General features: G+C 31.5%; 3 protein-coding genes and 1 long non-coding RNA gene across 4 annotated transcripts; all 4 read left to right on the top strand.

Annotated features, from left to right (window-relative positions):
• Positions 1 to 1,467: 1,467 nt before the first annotated feature.
• LOC123223352 (NAC domain-containing protein 91-like) lies at positions 1,468 to 2,452 on the top strand. Its single transcript, XM_044646506.1, has 3 exons — positions 1,468 to 1,621; positions 1,714 to 1,988; positions 2,378 to 2,452. The coding sequence occupies exons 1-3, from the start codon at positions 1,468 to 1,470 to the stop codon at positions 2,450 to 2,452; spliced, it is 504 nt and encodes a 167-aa protein (XP_044502441.1).
• A 1,587-nt stretch (positions 2,453 to 4,039) lies between these two features.
• Positions 4,040 to 4,731, top strand: LOC123223351 (NAC domain-containing protein 60-like). Its single transcript, XM_044646505.1, has 3 exons — positions 4,040 to 4,199; positions 4,286 to 4,548; positions 4,666 to 4,731. The coding sequence occupies exons 1-3, from the start codon at positions 4,040 to 4,042 to the stop codon at positions 4,729 to 4,731; spliced, it is 489 nt and encodes a 162-aa protein (XP_044502440.1).
• Positions 4,732 to 9,889: 5,158 nt separating this feature from the next.
• LOC123222615 lies at positions 9,890 to 10,790 on the top strand. The gene is made up of 3 exons (XR_006503680.1): positions 9,890 to 9,999; positions 10,324 to 10,437; positions 10,515 to 10,790. It is a non-coding gene; the product is annotated as an uncharacterized LOC123222615 (long non-coding RNA).
• Positions 10,791 to 12,285: 1,495 nt separating this feature from the next.
• On the top strand, positions 12,286 to 13,259 carry LOC123223350 (NAC domain-containing protein 91-like). Its single transcript, XM_044646504.1, has 3 exons — positions 12,286 to 12,421; positions 12,514 to 12,788; positions 13,179 to 13,259. The coding sequence occupies exons 1-3, from the start codon at positions 12,286 to 12,288 to the stop codon at positions 13,257 to 13,259; spliced, it is 492 nt and encodes a 163-aa protein (XP_044502439.1).
• Positions 13,260 to 14,102: the final 843 nt, after the last annotated feature.

Raw genomic sequence — 14,102 nt, 5'->3', positions numbered from 1 at the left:
TTTATGTTGCCCATATTTTATATTAATACTGAATTGAGTTTACTGGACAAATTTTTACATGGAGAAGATTTTTGTGATGAATGCTACTTCTTTTGAGGAATCGTACGGTGTATATATTCTTAAATTAAAAATAGATAAATAGCATCTAAGGGAGGATTTTCAACAAGTCTGTGGAAGTAAATGACCTGTGAAAGTTGAAATTTGCAAGTTCGCGTGAGATTACCACCAATATTTTCATTCTGAATTTTTAAATAATCTGATATCCAATTACCACATTCCAGGAAACCAACGACTCAATAGGCACAAGGGAAGGAGACTTTGATGGAAAATTGTAGTTGTTTAGCTGCAGAAGTTAACGTGTCGCTTTGCCCTTTTCCACATACATAGTGGACAAATGGTCAAATAAGAAGAAGAGAATATTGAATTTTCCATAACTGCAGAATTGTTTCATGTCCTTTTCGTAAAATGGGTGTTGTATTTGATCAAGTGAAATCGAGTTTTTGTAAGAAAGTCAGTACCTGAAACAGAAAGGAAATTAAAGCTTTCCAAGAGCATCTTAATTTGGAATAATATTTTAAGAATGGAAAGCATATTTACCCATCTTTATAAACTTGTGATTGAAGGCTAGAGATGACAAAAATAAGAAGCCAAGAGGGGAACATAACAAACTAACTGATGATTAAAAAATAATACAAAATGATTAAAAGGTGAATGAGCCATGGAATGACAAAGACTCAAATAAACTCAAGTTGGATGGCTGGATCAGCTGTAAACAACTTGAGGATCAAGCTTATATGTATTTTACTATTTCATAGACGTATTAAAAAAGTTTATTTTGTTTGTTTTCGGTATTGCGTTAATTGACCGTATTAATTTCTTTTATTATTTTAAAAAGATTATTCAATCACAAAATAAAAATATATTAACCATAAATAAAACATATAGGTAAATCATATAATTAAATAATTTTATATTAATAATAAAATAATACTTAATCATATTATAATATATTTAATTATAAATAAAAAACATTTACACGGATAATATTACTCTTAGACTTGTAATCTCTTCTTTAGACATTCTATCATTTATCAATAAAGCAATCAGAAGGTTCAATTCTTAATAAGAGGATTTAGTAGAAACTATAGTGTGGGGCCGGCCACTTAAGAAACTAGAGGCAAGCAGAGCTGCAGAAGTTGTTGTATGTTCCGAGTGCTCTCCCAATCCCAACGACACCTTCACAAATAATTTTCCCTTTTCCCTTTCCCCTGGCTTATTAGTTAAGGGCAAGACTTTGACGAATAAGTGAGTCAATGCCATTCATTTTTATTATATTTGTCTCTCTCTCTCTCTCTATATATATGACTGCAAATTTTACTCATCACTTACACTGCTTCTCTCATCACTCTTCTAAAGCTTACAATAATCCAGATAATTCCATTAATTATTTTGATCAATTCAATATTAATGGACAACTTTAATAGCATGGGATACAGATTCCATCTCACTGACCAAGAAATCATCCATCATTTTCTTGAAGCAAAGATAAGGGATGGAGCCGATTTCTCTGCAGTAATGAAGGAAGTCAAATTTTGCAATTTTGAACCATGGCAATTGCCTGGTAGGAAGTCCATTTACATTCGATATATACATATAACTTTGTCAAGAATATTAATACTGAAAAATGACAAATTGTTTTGTGTTTTTTTACAGAGCATTCACCACTGCCCTCAGACAATCAAGAGTGGTACTTTTTCAGTAAAATCGTTTATAAACACTCCAGGAGCAGTAGTAAAAGAATTGACAGAACAACTAGGGAAGGATCTTGGAAAGTTACAGGTCAAGATCGTGAGATCTACGATGAAAACAGTGGCCAACTGATTGGGAAAAGAAAAACCTTGGTTTTCTACCAAGGCCACGGCTCTAATGCCGTCAAGACTTGTTGGGTGACGCATGAATTTCATTCCGAGATTGCTTCTTCTGATCAGGCATATACTTACTCCCACCTTCCTTCTTTACTTTCTATTTATACAACTTGTAAATTAATATACATCGATGTTTGAGGAAAAACTATGTATTAAAACAACAATTTCTTCTACCGCTCTAGTCCTTTTTTCTGGATCATATGAACATATGTGCACTGTACATAGACTTGTATGCATGCATGCATGCATTTAGCTAAAAAATGATATTTTGTTTGTTATGCTTTCGATAAAACTTTTGTGAGTACTTGAAAAAATTTGCCTTTTTAATATTAAAATATTTATATTTCTACTCCATCAGGCAAATAACACTACCACAAGATAACGAGTTTCATTTTTTGAAGAAAAAGAAGTAATATATATCATTGATCATTTTTATTTTTTTACTTGTGCAGGAGCCTTTTGTTCTTTGTCGCTTAAAAAGAAAATCAGATGATGAACCAAGTTCCCGTTCGGCTTCTTCTTCATGAAATTAATGACAGAAAATTTGATGTAACAGGTAGTGAGAGGTTTCTATTTGTATATGGTTTGTTAAATAAAATCAATCAATTCTGAATTGAAATATTTACATGTAATAATTAACCTGATATTCACCGTATATATATAATCACTGTAGAGATGAATAATAACATACTTCATTTTCATATATAAGACCATGTGTTCATGAAACTTGGGTAAAATTTTTACCCAAATTTGTTTTATCATTTTCAGATGGCATCTAAATGTGAATTTCAAATGTTGATTGTCGATCGACAAGGGAGGACTCAGATAACTACAGTGCTGGAACTTCAATTACCATATATAACTATGGAGTTAGCTTGACTATTTAACACGTAATTAGGGAGTGCTATGCAATAAATTTGTATTGAAGAATGTTTAGCAATGCTTTTTTGTAATTCAAGTATGTGAGTTGACTTAAAATAAATACACCTTTATTTGTTTTTCTTTTTAAATATTGGATTGTATTAAGTGGATATGATAGATGACATCAAAATTTTAAATTTAAAAAACTCAAACATAAACAAATTTTTTTGAAGTTGAGAAGAATTTTAATTAATACTTAAGTATTACCTTCTTTTATGTCTATCGTGATCTTTTTTTTTTTTTTTTTACCAGACTTCAACCCTTATGTCTTTCAACAAAGATGGTTACTCATTTTTTTAATCTAAATGAAATCAAGCCTTAATTCCCAGAATGTTAATTGAAGGCATCATTCAAAGTTATGGATGATTGAAGCTCATAGGTAACGCTAGGAGATACAGGCCTGCAAGTAATTGACGAATATATATATATATATATATATATATATATATATATATATATATATATATATATATATATATATATATGCACATAACAAACTCGGAACCAACAAATTTTAGAGAATCTTAAAGCAAACTTTCTCAGAATGAAATAACGAATAGATAAACAAATATATTGAGACACATAATCTCCTTTCTGATCATGGTTTAATTATATCACAAAATTTAAAAAAAAAAAAAAAAGTTGTTAATTCTCATAGAGTATTGAAGTTCCATGAAAGCACTAAACTGCACCTGCGCAAATTTTAGATTATTTGAATACACATATATTTACTATTAACTTGTGAAAGAAGGGAAAGCTGATGAGCATTGAGCAACAAGTAAATAAATTTGGCGACTTCACAAGGAAGTTCCTTTTGGATTGTGTTGTGTTATAATAAAAAAGCAATAAATTTTCTTCTCTTTTCATAAATATAAGTAAGAAGATTTTATAATTTATTATAATTACAGAAAAAAGCTCGGTTAAATTATAATAATAATTATGTTGCATACATGATGTGATGATGAGATCCATACATGCATGAAGAAAAGACGTGACATGGTATGGCTTTTGCTATAGTCTAGTATACTGAAACCGCGTCAGCTAGCTTCTTAAATAAGGTCAAGACTTCTAGTCAATGAGACAGACGCCTTCTCATTTCAGGCGCTCAAGCTACTACTACCGTTAGTATAAATAAGTGATCTTTTCTATAGAAAAATATGTACTCTATTTTGTATTAATTGTATTGAAAGAAGATGAGCAATATTGATGTTCAATTGCTGGGATACAGATTCAAACCAACTGATGAAGAAATCATCTCTTATTATCTGGAAAGAAAGATGGCTGGCCTTCATTTCCCGCACAACGTAGTTAACCAAGTTGATATTTGCAACTTCGAACCTTGGGAATTGCCTAGTAAGTATCCATCGCAATTCAGAACTCACATGTTTTATATTATTTAACCATTCATTAATAATTTTTTGTTTTGATGGTGCATGTAGGGCTTTCAGCGCTGTTAGATGATAAAGAGTGGCACTTTTTCAGTAAACCTTGCAAGTATGGAAACGGTAAAGGGATAAAAAGAACGACACAGGCTGGTTACTGGAAAGTGACATGTAGTGATCGTTGTGTTTGGGACGACAGCGAAGAGAATGAGATAGGGAAGAAAACGACCTTGGTTTTCTACATAGGCCGCGGTTCTAAAGCGGTGAAGACCAACTGGATGATACACGAATACCATTCCTACAACGCCTCTTCTTATCAGGCATGCATTAATTAAATATTTACTCGTATTCTTTCTTGTTTGCTCCTTTCTAATTTGCTTTTGATTTTGTACCCTGAGAATAACGATGAGCATTTCTTTTTTCTGTGGACTTTGCAGAATGCATTTGTTTTCTGTCGCCTTACAGGACAATTAGACGATGATGGGTCAAATAGCCACAGTTGAACTTATGATTCTTGAAGTCAAGTTGCAGAAAAATATCCATGGGCGAGAGAAAATACAAGTTTCAAATAACAATATCACATTATACATGTGTAGTTGTATGTGTGTGTGTATATATATATATATATATGAACATATATATTTTTAGTCTAATTAGGTCATTTGTGTTTTACTTTCAAGAGATGGAGTTTCCACATATATAAAACTAGTGCGATTTTTATTTATACGTTGTCTTAATTTGTAAGATGTGTGTTACTGTACTTGCTGTAAACCTGGTGTTAATTTGTATTGATTTCAATATAAGCTATGGTCATGTTCAGTAGTCATTAATATATAACAAAATTTATTATGTTTTTTTAACAATTAAAATATTATGTTTAATTGTAGTATAATCCATACTAAAATTTAGAAAGAAATGGGAGATGGAAGGTAGCGAGAGGCATCAGTTATTTATATCGTTTAGAGAAGGCAAAAACATGAAGCATATTTACGGAGAGGATGCTACCAAAATATATTAATTGGGTAGATAGAATTGAAATTAGTTTAGTCATTCTAGAATATTCTATGAAAGCTTTGTAACTTATGAAATAAGGGAGAGAGATAGATCAGTTGATAAAAGGGGAGCATAACAAATAAAGGAGTCTGAAAATTGTTGAAAAGAATCGAGTTGGGAGAGAAGGGAAGGGAACAAAATTAATACAACATTTACTTTTATCAAGTTATAAAGTAAGTAATATTTTTAACGGAGGAGGTAGCCAGGCTGCGTCATGTAGCCGGGTTTTGTTGAGTTTGCAGCAATTTAGTAGGAGTGAGATTAATGCAAATAATTGATGAATGTAATTCTTCCAGCCTTCGCCAAAATACAAAGGGAGAAAGCGGTTTATATTTTGATGAGATGTTGGTATCAACTATCAACAGCTGACTCAAAAACAGAAATGTCAGTAGAGCCTTACCTACTGGCATCAGAGTTTGCAAAGCTCAAACTCAACCAAAATCCCAAAACTTGGTAGAAAAGGAGTGTGCTCCTAGAATACTCCAGTCACATGCTGAAGGTCCACGCACAGCCATTACAGTTTGCAGAGACAGGGTAATGCCACTTCACACACTGTTACATGAGGTAGTCTTATCTTCATGATTCCTTTTTACGTGCGAGAGAAGTTGAAGAGCCTGCTATTAATCTGCCCCAAAAGAGAAACCCTACTGTGAACCTGCACAAAGATCAGAAAATGGGGGAAATAACGTAAGAAAAACAAATTTGAAGTCAAGATTTTCAACATCTGATGGCAACAATGAAACGGAATCCTTCATTTTTATGGAGACTTCTCCATTAACCCATGAACAAGTCCCACCATTAATATGCATTTCGAATGTAGCTGTAGGTGTAGATTTGTCGGTATTTTGTATCTGGGAGGCGGTGTCTCTTTATAAGTGTGATCCATGGGTGTTCTCCTGCATATTAAATGACATCTAATTAAACGATGTAAAGTTCACACAAAGCAATATCTAAGTATGAGGTAAAGATATTTATGGCGGCAGTTCTGAGAACTGCAAAATAATCTGTCTGCACAGACATTTCAAAAGATTCTGTTTGCAGGGGAGCGCAGCACAGCATGCCTTTTATCTACCATTGGAGGAGAACCCTTTTGTAAAGTTTGGGGCAGACCAGAAAAGGCATGTTTGAGATTATATCCAACCAATCTGATGGCAACAACAGAATGGGTTGTTTAATTTTCCATGAGACGCCATTACCGGACCAAAAAACAAATTCAGTACCAAAAAACAAATTCAGTACACATTAGCCAAGTGGTTGTAGCTGTTATTCTGTTAAAAATAAAACTACATCAATTAGCTTTGAGTACTAAATTAAATTAAACAAGTGATTTTGGATTAAAGATATTAAAAATATATACTTAGTTTAAAATCCATGTACAGTTCCATTTTCCGGATCTTATTAGCCTTGATCAAGAGCCAGGACGATGAGGCCTTATAATATAAGATGAAGAAAATATGATATATTAAAGATTTCTTAAAATAAGAGTGAAAATTAAAAAGTATATATAAATTAGGTAAAGGATATTCGGTCTTATACGATAAATTATGGAAAATTATATTAAATGTCTTAAATTAAAGGGGTCTAAGTGAAATTACCCAAAACAATTAGGATTAAACAAAAATACCCTTTTGTGAAATGACAAAACTGTCCCTATATATAAACCAAGAATTTTACATATTTTCCTTGTTATTTTCCCACAGTTCCACTATACAAATTCAAAGAATTTTGCTTTTCCAATAGGTGGAGAGATCTTTCCTGACAAAGTTCTTCGTCTTTTGCGACTTCTCTGACGTGGATCAAGCATCCAAATAGGAGGAAAGAGACGGTCGGAAGGAGAGGATAGTTTGGGAGGGAGAAGCCGCCGACAATGGAGCCGGAGATGACGCCGAAGATTTCAAAACGAAACCCTAGGGTGAAACTGCCATTTTTTAAAACTTAGGCTAGGGGAAACTTTTAGTTTTTAAAGTTTAAGGAGGCAAAAAGAGATTATATTTTAGTTTATTTTTAATATTATAAAAAAAATAACGATTTTACCCTTATCACCGTTAATTTTAACTGCTTATGGGTGGGTATTTGGTATTATCAAAGATAAATGGTGGAAACTTGAAATTACAACATACCTTGGGTGGGAAATAGTCATTTGGCCTTTATAATATCAAAATATCTCTCATATTTTTCTAACATTTCATTTTACCCCTTATAATTATCTAATATTCATTTAACACTCTTGTATGATGTCTTGTAACAAAATGAATCTATCTATTTTTAATAAGTTATTTAAATCTTTCATATATTATGTAATATCAAAATACCCCTATATTTTGCTAACATATAATTTTACCCTCTATAATTATCTAATATTTCATTTAACACCCTTATATGTTGTATTATATCAAAATGTATCTATCTATTTTTAACAATTCATTTAAAGCATACTTATAGTGTTTAATATCAAAATACCCATCATAATTTTAACATTTTTTAGCCCCCCATAATTATTTAACATTTTATTTAACACTCTTATATATTGTCTTTTATCAAAATATACTTATATATTTTTAATCTGTTATTTAAATCTTTTATATATTGTGTAATATCAAAATACCTTTATATTTTTTTTACTATTTCATTTAACCCCTAAATTATTATCTAATATTTAAATATCTCATTTACATGACATACAAACTAAATTTAACAAATAAAATTAATTTTTAAGTTAAGATTCGTATAAATACTGTTTTTTCACGATTCGACTTTTTTTGACTCGTATTCAAAAATACAAATTTTTTCCTTTCAAACGAACCCGTAGTAATTGATATTAAGTAAAAATGAGAGTGAAAGTGAGTGTTTGAGTGATATAAAAAGTGTATATAATAAAAGTAAGAGTGTGAGAGTTTATATAGATGTAGTAAAGGGTATTTTTGGTAATTTTAAAAAAATCTAGGGTATTTTTGTTTAGGAATAGGAAAAATGGGTATTTTTGTTTAAGAATTGATTAAATAGGTATTTTTGCTTAATAAAAGGATAAAATGAGTATTTAATATTAAATTAATTAAAAAAATTATGTATTTATTATTATATGAAATCGTTCAATGTTTATTGTTTTTCTCAAACTTCAAAGAGGAAGAACGCCATTTAATCATTTAAATATGCACGTAAAGTGATTAGTGCGGTGCTATTATTTATATTTAATGATCTGATGGCTGTGGAGAGAAGTAAGGCCACCCTATTAACTAACTCCCGGAAAATGACAAATCAAGAGACCAACTTCCAGAGAGAAGCAGGAGAAGAAGAAGGAGATGTCTAGTTGCAGTCCTGCAGAAGTTATCGTGTCTCCTTATCTTTTTCCACTTAGTTAACAGCTGGTCAAATCAGAAGAAGACAAATTTGAACCCGTCATGAAAACTTCCTTGTATAATATTGTTTTAGGAAACTGAACAGAATGTTCAAAGTTGCATGGAAGTCAGTAACTGAATCGACAATGATATTAAAGCTTTCCATGAATAAGACGTGGCTTGAATGGCATTATAATTTAGAAATTGGAATAAATAAAGAAAGAAAAGCGTGTGCCTGGCTTCACAAACTTGTGATTGAAGGATAGATATGACAAATGAGAAGGTAAAGAGAAAGAAAGGAACATATAAGACTAATAAATAATAAATAAGATTAAAAAGTGATTGTGCAAGGAGACTAGTCCAATTAATGACTCTGAGCAACGTAAGCTGCATGACAAGATCAATCGTAATTCGTAGACAACTTCAGAATCAAGTTTACGTGTATGTAACTATTTATACTGTATTGCAAGGTTTATTCGTACATTTTGGTGATCGAAGAGAATATTATGTTGAAATGAAAAGGCAAACAGTACGGAATGGTCCGGTATTCATACACGGATTAGAATATACTGTGGATCCCACTTACTAAAAGACAAACAAGAAGAAGCTGTTTTGAATTCCGCGTTTTGGACAACACCTTCCCAATTAATTTTCCCAAGCTTCTTAGTTAAGGGCAAGACTTTCGCGAAGAAGAAGTCAATGCCATGAAGCTCTTATATTTGTGTATATAAGCAAGTGCTAGTTTCACAAATCTCTTACCACTCATCTCATAAACCTACTGGAACTTGAATTAATCTCTCTTCATCGCATTCCATTGTTACTTTGATATTCAAATCTATATCAATGGACTACTTCAACGGCATGGGATACAGATTCCATCCCACAGAAGACGAAATCATCCACCATTTTCTTGAATCAAAGATGAGGGATGGCACTGATTTTTCTGCTGTTATTAAGGAAGTCGATATTTGCAGTTTGAACCTTGGCAATTGCCTGGTAGGCATTATATTTTATACACTTCGCTCACAAAAGCCACCAGCCCACATACAATGTCACTTAAGAATATAAATCATACATATTTTGAACTGACAAATTGTTTTGTATTTTTGTGCAGAGCATTCACCGCTTTCCTCGGATGATCAACAGTGGTACTTTTTCAGTGCAATTGCTTATAAGTATGCCAAGAGTAAATGAATTGAAAGAACAACTAGGGCTGGATCTTGGAAAGTCACAGGTAAAGATCGTGAAATCTATGATGAAAACACTGGGCAACTCATTGGTAAAAGAAAAGCTTTGGTTTTTTGCCAAGGTCACGGCTCTAATGCCGTAAAGACTTGTTGGGTGATACATGAATATCATTCCGAGACTGCTCGTTATTATCAGGTATTTATCTGTTCACTTTTTTTGTTTACCTTTTTGTTTTTATTTTAATTTTAGGATCATGAATAAGAGCGGATTGATATGCTAATTTTTATTTTCATATATCTTCTATAATTTATTGAATTACGTGACAAAATAAACGAATCCAAAATTTATCTCAAATTTTTATGTTGTAAACAATATGTTATTATATATAATATTAACATGTAAATAAAATAATAATGCATTAAATGCAATGTAAAAACCTATTATAGTGAAATCAGCCACAGGATAACGAGCTTTTTTTCAAAACAAATTATAATAATTATTTATTTTTGACTTGTGCAGAAGCCTTTTGTTCTTTGTCGATTGAAAAGAAAATCAGATGATACTGAAGATGATCAACCCAGTTCTCGTTGGGCTTCTACTTCCAGAAATTAATGGAAGAAACTTTGAGGACAGGTACTCTTAAGGGCATAACTTATCTGTTAATGGACTGCAATTGTAATCAATCACTAATTTGTTTTAATCATTCTCAGTTGGAGTCTGGAAGGTGGCATATCGATCAAGAAGAAAGGCCTCCGATAGGGATGTAAACTCAACTACAGCGCTGGAATTTCGATTAGCATATATAACTATGGAGTTAGCTAAATTTTGAATTAGTTAGGACATACTATGTTTTCAGAATGTGTTCACCGTTGTAAGCGTGTCTTTCTACATCTTCAGCTTGTTTTTGTTTGTAATAATTATCAACTTCATTGAGTGCTTCTATGTAATAAAAGTGTTACAACTCTATAATATATACTTTTTTGGTATTTATGTTGCCCATATTTTATATTAATACTGAATTGAGTTTACTGGACAAATTTTTACATGGAGAAGATTTTTGTGATGAATGCTACTTCTTTTGAGGAATCGTACGGTGTATATATTCTTAAATTAAAAATAGATAAATAGCATCTAAGGGAGGATTTTCAACAAGTCTGTGGAAGTAAATGACCTGTGAAAGTTGAAATTTGCAAGTTCGCGTGAGATTACCACCAATATTTTCATTCTGAATTTTTAAATAATCTGATATCCAATTATCACATTCCAGGAAACCAACGACTCAATAGGCACAAGGGAAGGAGACTTTGATGGAAAATTGTAGTTGTTTAGCTGCAGAAGTTAACGTGTCGCTTTGCCCTTTTCCACATACATAGTGGACAAATGGTCAAATAAGAAGAAGAGAATATTAAATTTTCCATAACTGCAGAATTGTTTTCACGTCCTTTTCGTAAAATGGGTGTTGTATTTGATCAAGTGAAATCGAGTTTTTGTAAGAAAGTCAGTACCTGAAACAGAAAGGAAATTAAAGCTTTCCAAGAGCATCTTAATTTGGAATAATATTTTAAGAATGGAAAGCATATTTACCCATCTTTATAAACTTGTGATTGAAGGCTAGAGATGACAAAAATAAGAAGGCAAGAGGGGAACATGACAAACTAACTAATGATTAAAAACAAAAACAAAAAGATTAAAAGGTGAATGAGCCATGGAATGACAAAGACTCAAATAAACTCAAGTTGGATGGCTGGATCAGCTGTAAACAACTTGAGGATCAAGTTTACATGTATTTTACTATTTCATATACGTATGAAAAAAGGTTTATTTTGTTTGTTTTCGGTATTGCGTTAATTGACGTATTAATTTCTTTTATTATTTTAAAAAAGATTATTCAATCACAAAATAAAAATATATTAACCATAAATAAAACATATAGGTAAATCATATAATTAAATAATTTTATATTAATAATAAAATCATACTTAATCATATTATTTATATATTTAATTATAAATAACAAAAAAACATTTATACGGATAATATTACTCTTAAACTTGTAATCTCTTTTTTAGACATTCTATCATTTATCAATAAAGCAATCAGAAGGTTCAATTCTTAATAAGAGGATTTAGTAGAAACTATAGTGTGGGGCCTGCCACTTAAGAACTAGAGGCAAGCAGAGCTGCAGAAGTGTTGTATGTTCCGAGTGCTCTCCCAATCCCAACAACACCTTCACAAATAATTTTCCCTTTTCCCTTTTCCCTTTTCCCTAGCTTATTAGTTAAGGGCAAGACTTTGACGAATAAGTGAGTCAATGCCATTCATTTTTATTATATTTGTCTCTCTCTCTGTCTATATATATGACTGCAAATTTTACTCATCACTTACACTGCTTCTCTCATCACTCTTCTAAAGCTTACAATAATCCAGATAATTCCATTAATTATTTTGATCAATTCAATATTAATGGACAACTTTAATAGCATGGGATACAGATTCCATCTCACTGACCAAGAAATCATCCATCATTTTCTTGAAGCAAAGATAAGGGATGGCGCCGATTTCTCTGCAGTAATGAAGGAAGTCAAATTTTGCAATTTTGAACCATGGCAATTGCCTGGTAGGAAGTCCATTTACATTCGATATATACAAATAACTTTGTCAAGAATATTAATACTGAAAAATGACAAATTGTTTTGTGTTTTTTTGCAGAGCATTCACCACTGCCCTCAGACAATCAAGAGTGGTACTTTTTCAGTAAAATCGTTTATAAACACTCCAGGAGCAGTAGTAAAAGAATTGACCGAACAACTAGGGAAGGATCTTGGAAAGTTACAGGTCAAGATCGTGAGATCTACGATGAAAACAGTGGCCAACTGATTGGGAAAAGAAAAACCTTGGTTTTCTACCAAGGCCACGGCTCTAATGCCGTCAAGACTTGTTGGGTGACCCATGAATTTCATTCCGAGATTGCTTCTTCTGATCAGGCATACACTTATTCCCACCTTCCTTCTTTACTTTCTATTGATACAACTTGTAAATTAATATATATCGATGTTTGAGGAAAAACTATGTATTAAAACAACAATTTCTTCTACCGCTCTAGTCCATTTTTCTGGATCATATGAACATTTTGTGCACTGTACATAGACTTGTATGCGTGCATGCATGCATTTAGCTAAAAAATGATATTTTGTTTGTTATGCTTTTGATAAAACTTTTGTGAGTACTTGAAAAAATTAGCCTTTTTAATATTAAAATATTTATATTTCTACCCCATCAGGCAAATAACACTACCACAAGATAACGAGCTCCATTTTTTTGAAGAAAAAGAAGTAATATATATCATTGATCATTTTTATTTTTTACTTGTGCAGGAGCCTTTTGTTCTTTGTCGCCTAAAAAGAAAATCAGATGATGAACCAAGTTCCCGTTCGGCTTCGTCTTCACGAAATTAATGACAAAAAATTTGATATAACAGGTAGTGAGAGGTTTCTATTTGTATATGGTTTGTTAAATAAAATCAATCAATTCTGAATCGAAATATTTACATGTAATAATTAACCTAATATTCACTGTATATATAATCACTGTAGAGATGGATAATAACATACTTCATTTTTACCCAAATTTGTTTTAATCATTTGCAGATGGAGTCTAAACAAGAATTTCAAGTGTTGGTTGTCAATTGAGAGGAGAGGACTCAGATAACTACAGCGCTGGAACTTCAATTACCATATATAACTATGGAGTAATTAGGGCATGTTAAGTTTTTTCACTTTTCAGTTGATGCAATAAATATGTGTTGAAGACTGTTTAGCTATGTCCATGTTTTTATGTAATTCAAGTATGTGAGTTGACTCTAAAATAAATACAACTTTATTTCTTTTCTTTTATACTATTGGATTGTATTAAGTGGGTGATTAATTAGAAAGGGTATCAAAATTTTAAATCAAAAAATTAAGCCTTACATTCTTTTATGTCTATCGTGATCATTCAATGTTATTATGGATAACTGAAGCTTGTAAGTAACACAAGGAGATAGAGGCCTGCAAGTAATTGACGAATAACCCAACAAATTTTATAGAATCTTAAAGCAAACTTTCTCATAATGAAGTAACGAAGAGATAAACAAATATATTGAGACACATAATCTCCTTTCCGACGACGGTTTAAATTGTATCACAAAATTTATTCTAAAAAAAAAAGTGTTAATTCTCGTATAATATTCCTTTATAATTAGGGGGCGTTTGATTGATGTTATTTAAGATTACTTTGGTAATCTATCTTTTATTCTTTTA

This window comes from Mangifera indica, chromosome 8 (genome assembly GCF_011075055.1).
Source record: "Mangifera indica cultivar Alphonso chromosome 8, CATAS_Mindica_2.1, whole genome shotgun sequence".
Lineage (NCBI taxonomy): Eukaryota > Viridiplantae > Streptophyta > Magnoliopsida > Sapindales > Anacardiaceae > Mangifera > Mangifera indica.
Note: the sequence above shows the minus strand (reverse complement) of the source record. Positions and strands in the feature narration are given on the sequence as shown.